Here is a 16910-nt window from a genome sequence, read left to right on the forward strand (position 1 = left end):
CACATTTACATCTGTAAAATGTTAATTTGTTCATATACCAAACCATGTATTTCACTTGTATATTTCTTATGGTGTTCAATACATCCAAACATAGCAGTTTTGAGCGTTTTCTTCAGAAAACGAACTATGATTTACAGTTTTATCAGACAATTTTTCAGTCTTCCCGCCAAGGGTTTTAAATTGATGAACAGATATGAGATTAGAATCAATCTTCTAATATAATCTGCAGGGGAGCAAATAAGCGTCAACATTTTTGAAATTTAGTTGCATGACTAGAGAAGGACACAGACTTCCCTTTTTTTTTCCTTGTATACAGAACAGAAAGTTATGCAATTAGTCACAAAAAATCACGTATAACAGCTCAAAGGTCTCTGTGGCCTCTGGGACAAAGGTTGGAATTCCTGCAACTTTTTTGGCTCATAACATCCCCGAACCTAAGACCCTCAGGCGTGACCTGCTTTTCATACATCACATGCATACAGGTGTGTCTGGTCATGCTTACAGATGTGTGTGTGTGTGTGTGTGTGTGTGGTCATGTTCAGATTCCTCACCGTACGAGAATTGCATTTTCTTTTCTTTCTGCATCTCGTTTACTCGAGTCATTTCGTCTTCTCTTTCATCCTGACAAACAGGTGAATTCTTGACATTTTCGGGGGCAGGAAACTGCTACAAAACGCAAGTGTGTGTTTCACGCACGTAAACGTGTGTCACTCAAACGTTGTCGTTGACCTTTTCCGGTCACATTCCAGGTCAATAGCTGCAGATCGCTTGGAGTCTGTGTCGGGTTGTACAGTCCGCTTGATACAAAGCAGCGGGAGGGAAACTGGTTATTCTCACTAGAGTGACACACACAGACACACAACACACACACACCCTCAATAATGTCCTAGAAACAAAGAACAGAAAAAAAAGCATTTCAAAGTTACACCTTAAACCACTGGGTGACTCACTCGCTCAGCATTATTCGGTCTCTGTCGGTGAGGGGCGGGGCTGTGGGCGTGTACGAAGGGGGAGGAGCTTATAGAGGTACAGGTGAGACAGGTGGACGTCCCACAATCAGTCTGGACTCATCGGCAGCAGCTCGCTCACACGCTTACGTACAGATTGCAAAACCCTACAGAGGTAAGACAAGACCATGTGGGATTTACGGAGAGGACGACTCGGTGGCAAAGTGTTTCCTGAGCAGCTTTAAACGCTCAGATTGGTAGTTTTGAAAACAGAATATTCATCTTGAGCTTTAAATATCACATGAAATTGATGGCAATGAATCTGTTGTGACTTAAATGGGTTCCAGGAACATTTTCAGAGAGGAAGTCAATTTATTTTTGATGCTTATTCCTGGTCTCTATTTCATATCTTCTCTTGTCCTCGTGTTGTTTTTTATGTTTTGAGGTGTCAGGATTAGGAGTAGTTCACACATGGACAGAGGACATTCAGCGGCTTAGACAGAAAGTGAATGAGCCGTTTGGGTCACACTGTTACGCTCCTCGTACAAGTACAAGTATGTATGTGTGTGTGTGTGTGTGTGTGTGTGTGTGTGTGTGAAGTCATTCCTGCTGCAGGAAGCAGCGCTGAGCGCTTCAGAGACCCTCAGGGTCGGCTGCAGGATCTCGGCTTCAAACCTTCAGAGATCTCAGATGTTACTTTCATGTACTTGTGTAGTGACCGCGGCGGTTTGTCGTCGTAGTTTCCGCAGCAGTGCAGACGGCAGCGGGTCGTTCAGTAGGAGAATGACAAAGACGACCTCATGGTTTGTTTGATCCGGGGTCGAATCGGAGGGTCGGACGGACGGAAAAAAAAATCATCAACTTCGATTCGACTCTCGAGCTCTGAATGAGTTCAACTTAAATCCCCACAGCTGTTGGATGAAGTGACTGATGGGTAATGTCCACTCCTCTGTCAGCTGATCATTGAGTTGCATCATAAGGGAGAGACTCAGGTTTGACCAGCACAGATGCCACTCACAGTCAGGCCACACCTCACCTGTGCTGTGTCTCAGGTGAGCCCCTCGCCGTCCAGGTGGGGTATGCAGGGGGGGTTTTAGCCTCATTGCTATCGATCGGTCACACCCAGTCCTTCTTCCGTTAATTCACGCCCCCTGGAGCTTCGCAGAAAGCCGAGCTGACGTCGTCTCTCACAGACGATGTATTGTTCGTAACTTTCCCCCCTTTGTGACTTTGAAGCATCTCTGCAATGCGGCCGATGAATTCTTCAGGAGCCGCTCCCACTCGCCCCCACGGCCTCCTGTCCCCCCCGGACAGAAGCAACCAGCGCAGTGGTCCCACTCGTTAAGTTAATTTGATCGGTTTCATGCAGCTCGTGCAGCGCTGATCCGCGCTTAATTATTGTTAGAAAACATCGCATCGTGAAGTGAGTGTGGGAATCTCTGAGGCCGCCGGGGGAAACCACTAGTTCATCGTTCAGCGCGAAACCAACACACCCAAAGTTTTTAATTGATGTTCCTCCAGCTGCTTGTGGAACCGTGGAACGCAGCCAAAGAGTCAAAGAGCAGATCAGCCAGTTCTTCCAGACCAGTTCCTCCGGCCGTGACGAAGAGCTTTTACCAAAACTCCTCATCATAACAGACCGAGAACACCGAGAAAAAACCTTGTTGTTTACTTATTTGAGAGAAGTTCCTTGATTTCGGTGTGTATTTGGTGTGTACTTTTTGAAAGAAAGCTGTTAACTCAACGTCAGGTTGTTGTTGTTTTTCCCTCCAAAATGAGCTCAATCAACAGATTTGTACAAAGCAGCGGTGACACACCCGCAGTCTGTGACACCCTGAGAAGCATGCGGCCCGGTGGCATTCCTGCAACAGCATATGGGTGTCGGCCGCTCTGTGTGTGCGTGTATGAGTGTGTGTGTGTGTGTTTTCCACTCAGCAACATCCATGTCTGAAAAGATAAATTGATGTAGAAGTGTCTTAACCCTGCATTCTTTCTAACGGCCACCAGGGGGCAAATAAATCAGATCGTATAGAAGTTTATGAGGAAATGATTTATTCCCTCAGTAAACATGAGTTTATAATCTCAATCTCTAGTTTCTGGTCTTCTTTAAGACAGCATGATGTTTATTTAGTAAATTATGGTCTTTTTAGAGTCAAATAGACCATGATGAAGGGGATGCTTTAAGGCGGGGCTACAAGGTGATTGACAGGTCTCTGTCACAATATTGTCTAATCTCAGAAATTCAACCATTTTTTAATTTTTTTTTAAAGATGGCGACTTGAGGCTTCACTCCACTTTTTACACACAGTCTTTGGTGCGTGATAAAAGTCAGTTGGTGTGTGTGCGCGCGCGCGCGTGTGTGTGTGTGTGTGTGTGTGTGTGTGTGTGTGAGACAGAAAGGGAGGCTTAGCGGCGTACAGAGATGACGTTAGATGATTGTCGTGCTCTGTGTGTGTGTCAGTGTTACAATAAATGCTAAGTCATGCAAGAGTGTGTTTTTATGTTTGTTTACATGGAAACAAAAAGAGGACAAAAGAAGAGGAGCGAGATGTAGAGAGGGAGAGCCGTGTCCATCTTTCAGCAGGTTTTTCCTGTGTGCCGTCATTATATTAATCTTTTGTCGTTAAATGGGGCCTTAAAACCAGCGGAGCAGCAGTTTGAGCAGAGGAGCCGCCCGTCTGTGTGAAGTTATTGATCTGTTGACTGCGTGAAGGGAGGCATTACGCAAGACTAATGACTTTATATCATAATATGATCATATTTGAAGTCAAAGAGGCGACTAAAAAGCGACACTGGGGGGGTCATGTGGTGGTGAAATCATGTTTCTGCTTCTGGGGAACGTCCCAGTAACGACAAACAAATGTCTTCATTCTTAGATCGCCTTCCAGATTATGAAAATAATCTGTATCGTGGTAGAATATTTCGGGATTTATCGCCCTACATGACGATTTCCCATCAGGCTCACTGAGAAGAAACATCCAGTTCATGGATCCCGAGTCGACATAATTATGCGTCGGTGAGAGGCGATGTCATCGTCTGAGCCCCGACGGAGGTTTTTTCTCACTTTGGCGCCACCTGGTGGCAGAAAGCAGCAGCGCTTGTGTCTGTTTTGTGTTTTTGTAACAATATTCATGCTCTCTCTCTCTCTCTCTCTCTCTCTCTCTCTCTCTCTCTCTCTCTCTCTCTCTCTCTCTCTCTCTCTCTCTCTCTCTCTCTCTCTCTCTCTGCAGCACAATGAGTGCAGATAAACAAGTCCCTCCTTACGAAGGTAAACCCTCACACACCACCCTCACACAAGACACACACAACACACACATCATCATCATCATCATCATCATCATCGGCTTGGTCCATTAACTTGTTTCCTCTTTCCTTCTTTCCTGTTGTACTCCAGTTCAGAGTAAAGGTGATGTCGTGGTCTACCACACACACACTCCCTTCAACCCGCACACGGGCAATGAAACCGCCACCAACATCTCGCAAGGTAAACCCACACCTGACGCCACACACCTCGCCGGCACCGTGTGCTCCAGCACACACACACACACGGTGGATTAACCCCCTTCCTCCTCCTCTTCTTCCTCCTCCTCCTCCTCCCTCAGTGCACACCGGCGGCGGCGGTCAGGGCGGCGACGGCAGACAGAAGTTCGTGAGCTACGACCAGGGCCTGGGCAACAACCCGGGCATGACGACCTGCACCTCCTGCCAGCAGCAGGTCATGACCAACGTCACCTACAAGGCCGGGACCTACGCCTGGCTGATGTGCCTCCTCTTCATCTGCTGCGGGTGAGCGCCTGCAGCAACACACAAACATGTACAATGCACAATACAACACGTACACAATGCAACATTAACACACGTACACAATGCAACATTAACACATGTACACAATGCAACATTAACACATTTACACAATGCAACATTAACACACGTACACAATGCAACTTTAACACACGTACACAATGCAACTTTAACACATGTACACAATGCAACATTAACACATGTACACAATGCAACATTAACACACGTACACAATGCAACTTTAACACATGTACACAATGCAACATTAACACATGTACACAATGCAACATTAACACATTTACACAATGCAACTTTAACACATGTACACAATGCAACATTAACACATGTACACAATGCAACATTAACACATTTACACAATGCAACTTTAACACATGTACACAATGCAACATTAACACATGTACACAATGCAACATTAACACATTTACACAATGCAACTTTAACACATGTACACAATGCAACATTAACACATGTACACAATGCAACATTAACACACGTACACAATGCAACTTTAACACATGTACACAATGCAACATTAACACATGTACACAATGCAACATTAACACATTTACACAATGCAACATTAACACACGTACACAATGCAACTTTAACACATTTACACAATGCAACATTAACACATGTACACAATGCAACATTAACACATGTACACAATGCAACTTTAACACATGTACACAATGCAACTTTAACACATGTACACAATGCAACATTAACACATTTACACAATGCAACATTAACACACGTACACAATGCAACTTTAACACATTTACACAATGCAACATTAACACATGTACACAATGCAACATTAACACATGTACACAATGCAACATTAACACACGTACACAATGCAACTTTAACACATTTACACAATGCAACATTAACACATTTACACAATGCAACTTTAACACATGTACACAATACAACATTAACACGTGCACAATGCAAAATTAACACACATACATAAACACAATACAACATTAACACATCAACATGTGTACACAGCAACACATCAACACACATACACAATACAACATTAACACATGTACACATCAACACATGTACACATCAACACAATACAACATTAACACAATAAAATATTAACACAAAAAACATCAACACAATAACACAGTAAAAGATCAACACGGGAACACATAAACACAGTAACACAATAACACATCAACACATGTACACAGTAACACATGTACACAGTAACACAATAAACCATCAACACAGTAACACATGAACAAAGTAACACAATAGAACATCAACCCATTAAACCATCAACACACATACACAATACAACATTAACACAATAAAACATCAACACATTAAGAGCAAAAAGAACGAGAGACTCTTTGTCAGAACAAAGTTCAGTTAATCAAATAGAAGACTCATAAAACATAAAACTCTCCTAAAAATGAAGTTTTCTTTACTATAAACAGTTTTATTATTGTTTTCCCCCTCAAAAAATGGATACAGTGCTTAAAAATAACTGAACATCAAATAATAACCACATGCTTAAAACAAAGCAAATGGCTGCATACATCTTACTCTGTGTGTGTCTGTGTGTGTCTGTGTGTGTGTTGCAGATTAGTCCTGTGCTGCTGCCTGATTCCCTTCTTCATGAACAAATTCAAGGACGCGTACCACACGTGCCCTCGCTGCAACAGAGTGCTGTACGTCGACAAGAAGAAGTGCTGTAAATGATGAAGAGGAGGAGGACATGGACCCGTAGAGACATGGAGCCGCACCGCCCGTCACCTCCGGGAGCGTTTTAATATCAGCAAGCGGACCGGGAGTCTTTGTGTCATCAGAGCCTAAAATATCACGCTCACTTTTATCATTTAGCCGAGTAAAATTAACCTATTTGTGCCCAAGCAAAGCGCTATTTAGTATGATATGGAACATATATTGAAATCTGGAACGGAAGTACTTTTGGGCAAGTATCCAACATGCACCTTTTATTAAAAAACAAGATTTTTTTGAAGTATAAATGTTTCCCATGTGATGTTTTTTGTTATCTACAAGGCATATTTGTGCACATCCTTAAACTTCTGTTCTTAGACACCAAACACTTGATTGTGCTCCTAGTTTCTGAGATTATTCTAATCTCTTTGTGCGCATGGGACGAATGTTTTCTCCTAAAATATGATGAAACATAAAGAACAAAACAGTCGTCACACGCGCCCAAAGACTAGATTTATGAAAAAATCCCTTTTTTTTTAGAAAAATTGCTTGAAGCGAGCCTAGAAAACACACAACAGTACAGTTGTGGGTCCAAAGTGGATCCGTTTCAGCAGAAGATCTTTCTCGATTACCATTTTCTTCACAAACCTCTGCATATATTATGTCATTGAAATGAAGGCTTGTATATATAAAGTTGATCATATATTTTACGTTTCAAGGGATTGTGCGTTTTGAATTTAAAAGATTTAAATGAATTTGAACTCCGTCCCCTCCCCCCAAAAAAACAAACCACTATATTCGTAGGCTGGTCGTATTTGTCGATGTAACAGATTCCTCACGTTTTCTTTGTTAAATTAAAACAAGACGTTCATTCATCTGTGGTCTTTCATCTTGTGAGTACACACAGACACACTGTGTGAGATTGAATCTAAAAAAATGTCAAGTGGCCGAATGATTGTGTGTGTGTGTGTGTACACCTTTACACTGAGTATTGTATATATAACCTAAACTTGTGTTACTTGTGTCATCGATTGTATGTACAGTCCTACTGATAATCTCATAAATAAATCACATATTCACCCAAAAACAAAGCGGAGGTTTTGTGTGTGCTGCTGCTACTTCCTTCCACTCATTCATATTTATTGCTGTTATTTGATTTGTGTGTGTGTGTGTGTGTGTGTGTGTGTGTGTGTGTGTGTGTGTGTGTGTGTGTGTGTGTGTGTGTGTGTGTGTGTGTGTGTGTTCAGGATGTTAGGGCATTGAATATACATACACATACATATATTTATAAAATAATGTAGAATTGTAAAAGTTTATTATGACTTATGTCTACGTAAGAAGGATATAATAATTAATAAGGGATATTAATGAAGCCTTATGAAAAATCATTTATTAGTAAGATACTAGAAGGTCACGTTAGTTTTTTTTATCACGTAGAAGTATTAGTATGGAAGCCCATTTCCGCCACAAAAAAAATAAAAAATTAGGACAAAAATAAGTAAATGAATTGCCTACAGGGTAACCTGTGTCAAAAGAGCTGCTTCAGACTGTTGTGGTTTTGTCCTAATATATACATTTTTTTTGTCAATTTTTTTTGTCCTAATTATTATTTTTTTATTTGTTGTATTTTTTATTTTAGTAATATATATTATATATATATTTTATTTATTTATTTTTGGTCCAATCTTTTTTTTTTTGTGGCGGAAATGGGCTTCCATAATTTTGGGTACGTATGGAATGTGTAAAACAAGATGGATGCCGGACGTGATATACTGTATATTGTTTCCTTTAAGGGGACTATTTTGTTAGCTACACAAAAGGGCGGAGTCTGGCTGAGCCAGAGGATGACTCCGCCCCTGTGAAACTTTTAGCCAATTGCGTGCTGTGAAACTAATGAATGAGAGGCGAAGAGGCTCAGTGTTTGGGATTAACAAAAACTATCCAAAACTTGTTGTTCGGGGTTCATAAGACGGTGTGGAGTCAGTGAACTTTTGCATGTTGGACTGTAAATGGTCTGCGGGTGCTGAAGCTGTGCACCCTCGGCTGAGAAATTAGAACTTTTTATTAAATCTGTTTAAATCTGTTTGTTATGTTTTTCGGTCGCAAAACATAACAACATATACATAACCTGGACGTATACAAATGTCCCCATATGTAAACACACATACATTAAAAAGGGAGCAAGAGAGGAGGGAAGAAAGAAAAAGAAAAATGGTTAGACTAAACAAATTACACTAATGCCAATTGAAGTATACATAAATATAATGTGATTGTGTTTAAGTGCGTGTACGTGTGTGTGTTTAAGAGGGGGTGCGGAGTAACCCTTGATATTGTTGGCTACACAAACAAATATATTCTGTCTATGATATATATATATATATATATATATATATATATATATATATATATATATATATATATATATATATATATATTAAATGTTCATGTTGGTTTTGCTGGATTCTAATTGGCCCTTGAGCTTTGTTTAAATCCCAATAATGCATTAGTGTATCAGTGAGCTGCATTAATGTAATACTGCAGTAACCAGCAACAGGTAACAGCATACCTGCTCATGGGGTTTGTGCCAAAATGTTAATTTTTTTTCACGGTCTTAATCACCAACAATCCTCAGCGAGTTTGTTGGCCAACAAATAAACTGGCTCATGAACGAGTGCACATTCTCACCGAGGGTGAGGAAGATGGTTTACATTTTTTTTGGAGCGAGAGACAGAATGATCAGCAGAGTTTCCTTTTAAGTTTACGGGGTGGGGTTGTGGGGTTTTTTGGGGGGCGGGGCTTGTGGAGACACAGGTGAGACAGGTGGAAGTCCCCGCTTTATTCGGTCCGGCCTCTACATCAGCATCAGCTCACGCAGACTGCAACGCCGAGGTAAGAAAAGCATTAGTTATTAGAAAGTTGAAAATAATGTATTTGTTCGGCATGTGAGGAGTAGACCAGCTGTTTATACAAATTACATTAGATAGATAGATTGGAGGGTGTTTGGATAAGTTTACATAAGCGCATCATATTTTGTTTTACAAACATGTAACCATTGAAAAAGAAAAAAAGCTCCAAACTGTATATTGTTAAATAGGTGAATAATATAACCATGTAATGCAAAATAGTTTAAAAGGCTTTTTTCAATTTTTTATATCTCATCTCAACCGAAAGAAGCACCAGCTGCCAATTAGTTAAAACTCTTCCTCAAATCAGACACACAACTTTCTGCCGAGAATTAGACAGAAAGGAATGCGCTGTAAAATGTTGACGCTGTTGATAAACACATTTTGTACATTATGCATTCAGATAAATTACCTTTTTTGAGTGATATTTACCCCTAATTTTCACAGTCAATCTTTCTTTATTGTGGTTCTCATTGCTTTTCAATAAAAACCAAAGAAAACACATTAAAGAAGAGGTTTACGTACAATAAGTGGGGACACGACTAAAATCAAATAGCACTAAAAGAAGAAAACGGTATCAGTTAAAACAAAAGATAGATCTGCATGCAGGAAGCATTGCAGCATGAAAACATACGAAATGAAATCATTTTTTTTTGTTTCATACCAAAAGTTGTGGACGTAATCCAGTTTAGCACGTAATATTACATTCATAAAATGTGTGTCATTAAGAGACAACATCAATATCAGAGCCCTAATTTTTAGCTCCATCAGTCTGACTTTGGCTTCATCTAGTGGCAGGAAGTCGCAGCACATTTGTCTCACGAGGGGACGAGAAAGTATTAAATAAAGATCTTTGTATGTTTCAGAGGGTTTCGGTGTGTTTTGACTTTACTGATACTGAAGAGGAGATCTGCTGGCAGCACAATGAGTGAAGATGTAAACCAAGAACCTTACATCATACCAGGTTCACCTGAGTCAGGTTTACCTTACTACAACACACAAGATCAACCTGGCTCTGGTAAACCTGACTACATCATACCAGGTCAACCGGCCTCAGGTAGACCTTTCGACATCCTACCAGGTCAACCAGCCTCACATAGACCTGACCACAACATACCAGGTCAACAGGCCTCAGGTAGACCTTACGACTACATCCTACCAGGTCAACCGGCCTCAGGTAGACCTTACGACTACATCCTACCAGGTCAACCGGCCTCAGGTAGACCTGAGTACAACATCCTACCAGGTCAACCGGCCTCAGGTAGACCTTACGACAACATCCTACCAGGTCAACCGGCCTCAGGTAGACCTGAGTACAACATACCAGGTCAACCGGCCTCAGGTAGACCTTACGACTACGTCCTACCAGGTCAACCGGCCTCAGGGAGACCTGACCACAACATACCAGGTCAACCAGCCTCTGGTAGACCTTATGTCTATGTCCTACCAGGTCAACCGGCCTCAGGTAGACCTTATGACTACATCCTACCAGGTCAACCGGCCTCAGGTAGACCTGACTACAACATACCAGGTCAACCAGCCTCAGGTAGACCTGACTACAACATACCAGGTCAACCAGCCTCAGGTAGACCTTACGACAACATCCTACCAGGTCAACTGGCCTCAGGTAGACCTAATGACATGCTGCCAGGTCAACCGGCCTCAGGTAGACCTTACGACTACATGCTGCCAGGTCAACCGGCCTCAGGTAGACCTTACGACTACATGCTGCCAGGTCAACCGGCTTCAGGTAGACCTGATGACATCCTACCAGGTCATCCGACCTCAGGTAGACCTGACGACTACGTCCTACCAGGTCAACCGGCCTCAGGTACACCTGACGACATGCTGCCAGGTCAACCGGCCTCAGGTAGACCTTATGACTACATCCTATCAGGTCAACCGGCCTCAGGTAGACACGACTATAACATACCAGGTCATCCGACCTCAGGTAGACCATACGACTACATCCTACCAGGTCAACCGGCCTCAGGTAGACCTGACGACATGCTGCCAGGTCAACCGGCCTCAGGTAGACCTTATGACTACATCCTATCAGGTCAACCGGCCTCAGGTAGACACGACTATAACATACCAGGTCAACCGGCCGAAGGTATACCTGACTACATCCCTACAGGTCATCCGACCTCAGGTAGACCTGACTACATCATACCAGGTCAACCGCTTTCTGGTAGACCTGATGACAACCTACCAGGTCAACCGGCCTCAGGTAGACCTTACGACATCCTACCAGGTCAACCGGCCTCAGGTAGACCGGACGACATCCGACCAGGTCAACCGGCCTTTCGTAGACCTGACCACAACATACCAGGTCAACCGGCTTCAGGTAGACCTGATGACATCCTACCAGGTCAACCGGTCTCAGGTAGACCTGATGACATCCTACAAAGTCAACCGGCCTCAGGTAGACCTGATCACCTGATCATGCTCTCTCCCACATACACATCATCATCATCATTATCATCCTCTTTCTCAGGCTCATGAAATGTTCTTTCTTTCTTTCCTCTTCCTCTCGTCTAGATGGAGGTCGGGGGGATTTGCCGATGTACGTCCTCAGCAGGCCAGGTAAACGCTCACCGGATGTTCATTTATCTCTTGTCATAATCTGGGTCGTGAATCGTGACGGTATCTGCCACAAAACACCAGATGATGTACATCACCAGCGCATCCGAAGCCCAGACACGAGGCACTCCAGAGCCACAAAAGAGGAAGCTTACATGAAGTTTACATAAATTCGCGCATGACGGGATGCGGCGTCATTAACAGACAATGCGTGTTGTCCACATCAACAAGAACCAGTCACATTTAGTTATAACAAACATGACAAAACAATCCAACAAAACTGCGGCATTAAAACACTGCACACTCAAGAGAACGAGCCAGAGGGAACCTCCACGGCGCTAGCTGCGCCAGCGCTAGCCTGTCTAGTGCTAACCTCTCCAGCAGAGAACCAATCTGGGAGACACCATGGCAGGGTTTGATTTGAGCTCAAGTAAATAACACTGAAAATTGAGCACAAAAATAAAAAGCTTTGTCAGTGTTAGCTGCAGCAGTTAGCGCCCGGGTAACGGGAGCAACCCCAGCCTGACGCCCAACACGGGCAGCAGCAACACCGCCTTGGCTTGTTTATGATTAAATACGACTGCAGATGTAAAAACAAAACAGTAACACAAACAGCAGTTCACTCACCAGATACTGTTTACTTAAAGACAAAGTCCTTGCCTCAGTTCCAGTACCAGGTCCTTCTCCATGGCCCTTGAAAATGCCCGGTCGACAGTGGCAGACGATATTATGATCGTCACCGCCAAACATGCCCATAACGCTCCTTGAAAAAGGCATCCTCAGTAAAACCGCCACCAAGTCCGTTTCTCCTCCTTCAGCCATTATGTGTTAAAAAAAAACTACACCAAGCAAAACACTAAACATTAACTAACTTATCTTATGTTTCAGCCTGAATTCTTCTGGCTCCTACTGGGTTCTGCTAGCAGCTAGGTAGCTTTCTGTTGACTAAAGTCACGCTGGCCCACTGACCGATCATACGTCCAGTGCAAACATGCAGGCGCAGGCATGTCAAACTAAAGATCTGATTGGTTGGAGACTATGACAATCCACGACAACGTCCACTCTCTGTGTACTTTAATCTGCAAAGGCCTGCTTGAAGACACTTCTTCCATAGAGACATAGAAGGTGAAATCTGATTGGAAGAAAGCAGCTGCAGGCTAAAAGAAAAGCAACAGAGGAAGACAGGAGCTGTGCAACGAGAAAATGAGCTAATAGGGAAAAATAATTATAATACATGTTGTGTATTTATGCAAAACTATTACATTATAAAATAGCTATAATTCGGCCCACCACTGGTACATACATACAGTAGCTATTCTGCCTGTGAGGGAATTTTTCCAGCTGCTTTAAAACTACCAAATCCCACAAGTCATCCAAAGTACTAGTAGCATTAAGAGAAGTTAACTAGTGTTTACAATGAGTCGTCATAGCTCAAGCAAATGATTGATTCCTCACTGGACCAGCTGCATCTGGACCCAAAAGACAAAACAATGTCTTGTCGAACGACATCCAGCTCTAATTTGACCTTTTTTTCAGACTGGCTCATGAAAACTGTTTTCTGTCCCTCTGGTTCCAGTTCAATCTCTGAGTGCTGCGCCAGGTCGCCAAACCCATGACGCGCCCGGTAAATAAACTCACACTTCTTGGAAACGCACATCAAAAACCTCACCTACAGTGTAACGTTAACAACACCCGTTTTCCCCCTCTAGTCCTTCGCCTCGTCTCCCCTCCCACTCCATCAGAGCACAACAGCAAAGGAGGCAATAAGTATGTCGTTAACTCCGGTGAGGGCTTGGGGCGCTCCCCCGGCATGACGACTTGCACCTTATGCAAGCAGCAGATCACGACAGAGGTTGCCTACAAAGTTGGGAGGTTTGCCAAGATGATAAGCACACTCTTCGTCATCCTCGGGTGAGTGCGTGCTTCTGGACTCCTGTCGACCTTTTGGCATCGGCAACGTTGCACCTGCTTGATGGCTGTTGGGACCCTACTAAACCCTTCAGGCCCCTCAAGCTCCAATTCACACACAATTTACTTGTACTTTTAGTACATGCTGCAGCCGCCCTTTCAAAGTACTGTAACCAATGCGCAACTTTTGTGATTCTGGGTCAGAAAAGGCTGAAAAGCCGGCTTGCATACCGCAAAATGCAACCAGATGTAGATCTTTTAAACAGCCACATGATGACTGTATGTGTGTGTGTGTGTGTGTGTGTGTGTGTGTGTGTGTGTCTTGCAGGCTGCTAATGTGCCTGCTTCCCCTGCTCCTGCTTCCACTTCCTCTCTGCGTGAAAAGCTTCAAAGACGTGCACCACACGTGCCCCTACTGCCACACGCTGGTGCACGTTGACAAGAAGCAATGCTGTAAAGGCCAAACATGAGGGCAGAAAATGGACCCGTGCAAAAATGAAATGACGCCCTGTCTCCTTCGTCTCATCGTTTATTCGTCGCAGTTCAGCGAATTCTGTTAGAAGAGCCAATGCATTGCAAAGCCAAACATATTAGCATTTCTTTTTTTAATGCTGTGACGAGTTAAATCAAGCGCACCTTATACAATTTTTTGGGGGGGGGAGATGTAATATCTTTGTGCCGTTTTCAGAAACATCTGCCCACATTACATTGTTAAAATGAATGTAAACTTCCTTTGTGTCCAGGTAAAAATCGCATTTTATTGAGAGAATGTTTGATATTTTTTTGTTTTCCCTTGGTTGAAATACTTAACGATGTATGTGTAAATGTAATGACTTAGTTACCATTATTTCTCTAATAAAAGTTGATTTACAGAGTACATCTCTTTTTCTTGATCACCTGGCCTCATGGTTCTTTTCACATCGTTGTCCTCATTTCTCAACACGGTCGAGAAGTTCTTAAAGACGGATGCCAACGTGCGTCTGTTTGCCGATAAGAGTCCTACAAACTGAAATCTCTCAACAATTACCGGATGAATCGCTGTGAATTATGATTACAGCCTTCGGTGATCTGTTGACCTTTTCCATCCATCATCGGGTCAAAAGGTGGAGCTTGTCTAATAATTCTCGGGAAAGAAAATGCAGTTTTTCTTCATTGAATACACAACAACATTGAGCTATGCAGACAATGTTGAAAACTTGAGTTATGCATGAACAAAACACTACAATTTTAATTAAATAGAACTTTTAAAATCAACCAGGACTGACATCTTAAGCTTCACATCTTCGATTATGAAGAACGAGAAAAAAAAAAATCGATGAATCGCAGACTTCGAAAAAAAGTAAGGGGAGGTTGTTTTTCTTCGAAGGCAACTTTAGATCTTATTAAAAATAGTTTGAGATTCTGTAACACTGTTAGATGAGAAAAAACACCCAAAAAAAGCCACTAAATGTATTTCTCAAAGTGTCAAACTGCTCCTTTAGATCAAACCCTGGTGAGGACAAGCAGCAGAGTGTTTTTTGTTTTTTTAAGTTTTTATAGAAAATTTTATTCAACATACATTTTCCAGCAAAAAAGGCAATATACAGGAATAGTTGTCGTACACTGCTGCTACACTGAGGATTTTAAACTGGAAAAGATCAAATTAAGGTGTGATTCTGCAGGTTATCTTTGTACTGCACTTTTTTTTTTGAACAAGACAAAACCAATGCAGTTAGTTTTGAAAAGAAAAAGAAATCCAAAATGTAACAGAAAAAAATCGTCAATGGTACATCAGGAACGCAAAAAAAAAAAAAAGAAAGAAAGAAAACCCTACACACAAGAAATATGAACACCTGGCTCCTTCTGTACCCAACAACAAAAGGCGTGTTTCTCTTTAATTTTACACGTTCATATTTTTAAATATACAATTCTTAAATGTTGTCTTTACAGAGCCAGCTATGCACTATTAGGGGAGCATTCCATCGGTGCTTTTAAAAAAAGAAAAAATGAATTCATAGGGATTAAAGTGTTTCTTACAATGCTGGTTTTTGTCTCTACACAATCTTCAAACCAGTGGCTCTCTAGCGAAGCACAGCGCAGTTACCGCTCCCAACCACCAGGAGGCGACAGAGAGAAGATGACCAAGCTTGTGTGTGTGTGTGTGTGTGTGTGTGTGTGTTTAGAGGAATGACTGAGTAAGACATTAACACCCACCCCCCTGGAAAAGAAAAAAAGGACGAGGAAGTCAAGGGGGTAATGTCCTCGCATGTGTGTGTGAGTGTGTGTGTGTGTTACGGAGCAACTCAAAAACCACAACCAAAATGTACATTTGTCAGTCCTGAGAAACCTCTGACATTAAGTGCCTACGTGCAAGATGAAATACAGACAAATATCCTCCTTATTTTTTTTTCTCCCTCATTTATTTTTAAACAGATGCCGTGGATTGTTATTTTTTTTTATTATACAAGATCTGCAGAAAGAGACAAAAAAAAAAAAATGAATTCATTTTTCCTCCAACCAAAAACTAAGTGAGAAAGAATTGCGCGTAAACTCGGAAATACTTGCTTTGTTTCACTAAAAAGGGATGGGATCCAAAAAAAAAAAAAATATAGATATAGAAAGAACCACGTCAGGGTAACTAGTGAGCCTCAGGATAGACGCAAGTTTGCAGCTGCAAAAAAAAAATGTCTCCCTCTCTTGTCAGTTAGTCCTCAGAAACATCTTTCCATCAAACTCCACACAGTACGACCCCTCTTCAAACAACTCTATTTAAGAACAACCCCCAAAAAAGATCTGAAGGGGGGGAACATGTGGTGAAATGTGGGAGAAGGAAACAGAAACTAAGTCTATAAGTACATATATACATATATATTGGGGTATATATATATGTATATATTTATACTGCGTCCCACTTCCTCTCTCCGCTCATTTTATATTAAAATCCAATTTCACTTCCAGACAGGTAACAAAAAGAAGAAAAAAAAGCCGGGAAAACAACAGAACTGCCTCAAAACATGAAGGGAGACAATAAAAAAATAAAGAACATAAACATTATCAACAGTCGGGA

General features: G+C 42.1%; 1 protein-coding gene across 2 annotated transcripts; it reads left to right on the top strand.

The window, feature by feature from the left end:
• The first annotated feature begins 1065 nt into the window (after positions 1-1065).
• litafd (LITAF domain containing) lies at positions 1066-7556 on the top strand. Of its 2 annotated transcripts, XM_068579295.1 has the most exons (6): positions 1172-1204; positions 1393-1452; positions 4178-4215; positions 4342-4431; positions 4550-4733; positions 6374-7556. In XM_068579295.1, the coding sequence occupies exons 3-6, from the start codon at positions 4182-4184 to the stop codon at positions 6489-6491; spliced, it is 426 nt and encodes a 141-aa protein (XP_068435396.1). In that variant the 5' UTR covers positions 1172-1204; positions 1393-1452; positions 4178-4181; the 3' UTR covers positions 6492-7556. The 2 variants fall into 2 exon arrangements, with proteins under 2 accessions (XP_068435395.1, XP_068435396.1); XM_068579294.1 differs by lacking the exons at positions 1172-1204; positions 1393-1452 and adding an exon at positions 1066-1122.
• The last annotated feature ends 9354 nt before the right edge of the window (positions 7557-16910 follow it).

Source organism: Clinocottus analis, unplaced genomic scaffold (assembly GCF_023055335.1).
Source record: "Clinocottus analis isolate CAN_PGR_092001 unplaced genomic scaffold, fCliAna1.0.p SCAF_16, whole genome shotgun sequence".
Taxonomy (NCBI): Eukaryota; Metazoa; Chordata; class Actinopteri; order Perciformes; family Cottidae; genus Clinocottus; species Clinocottus analis.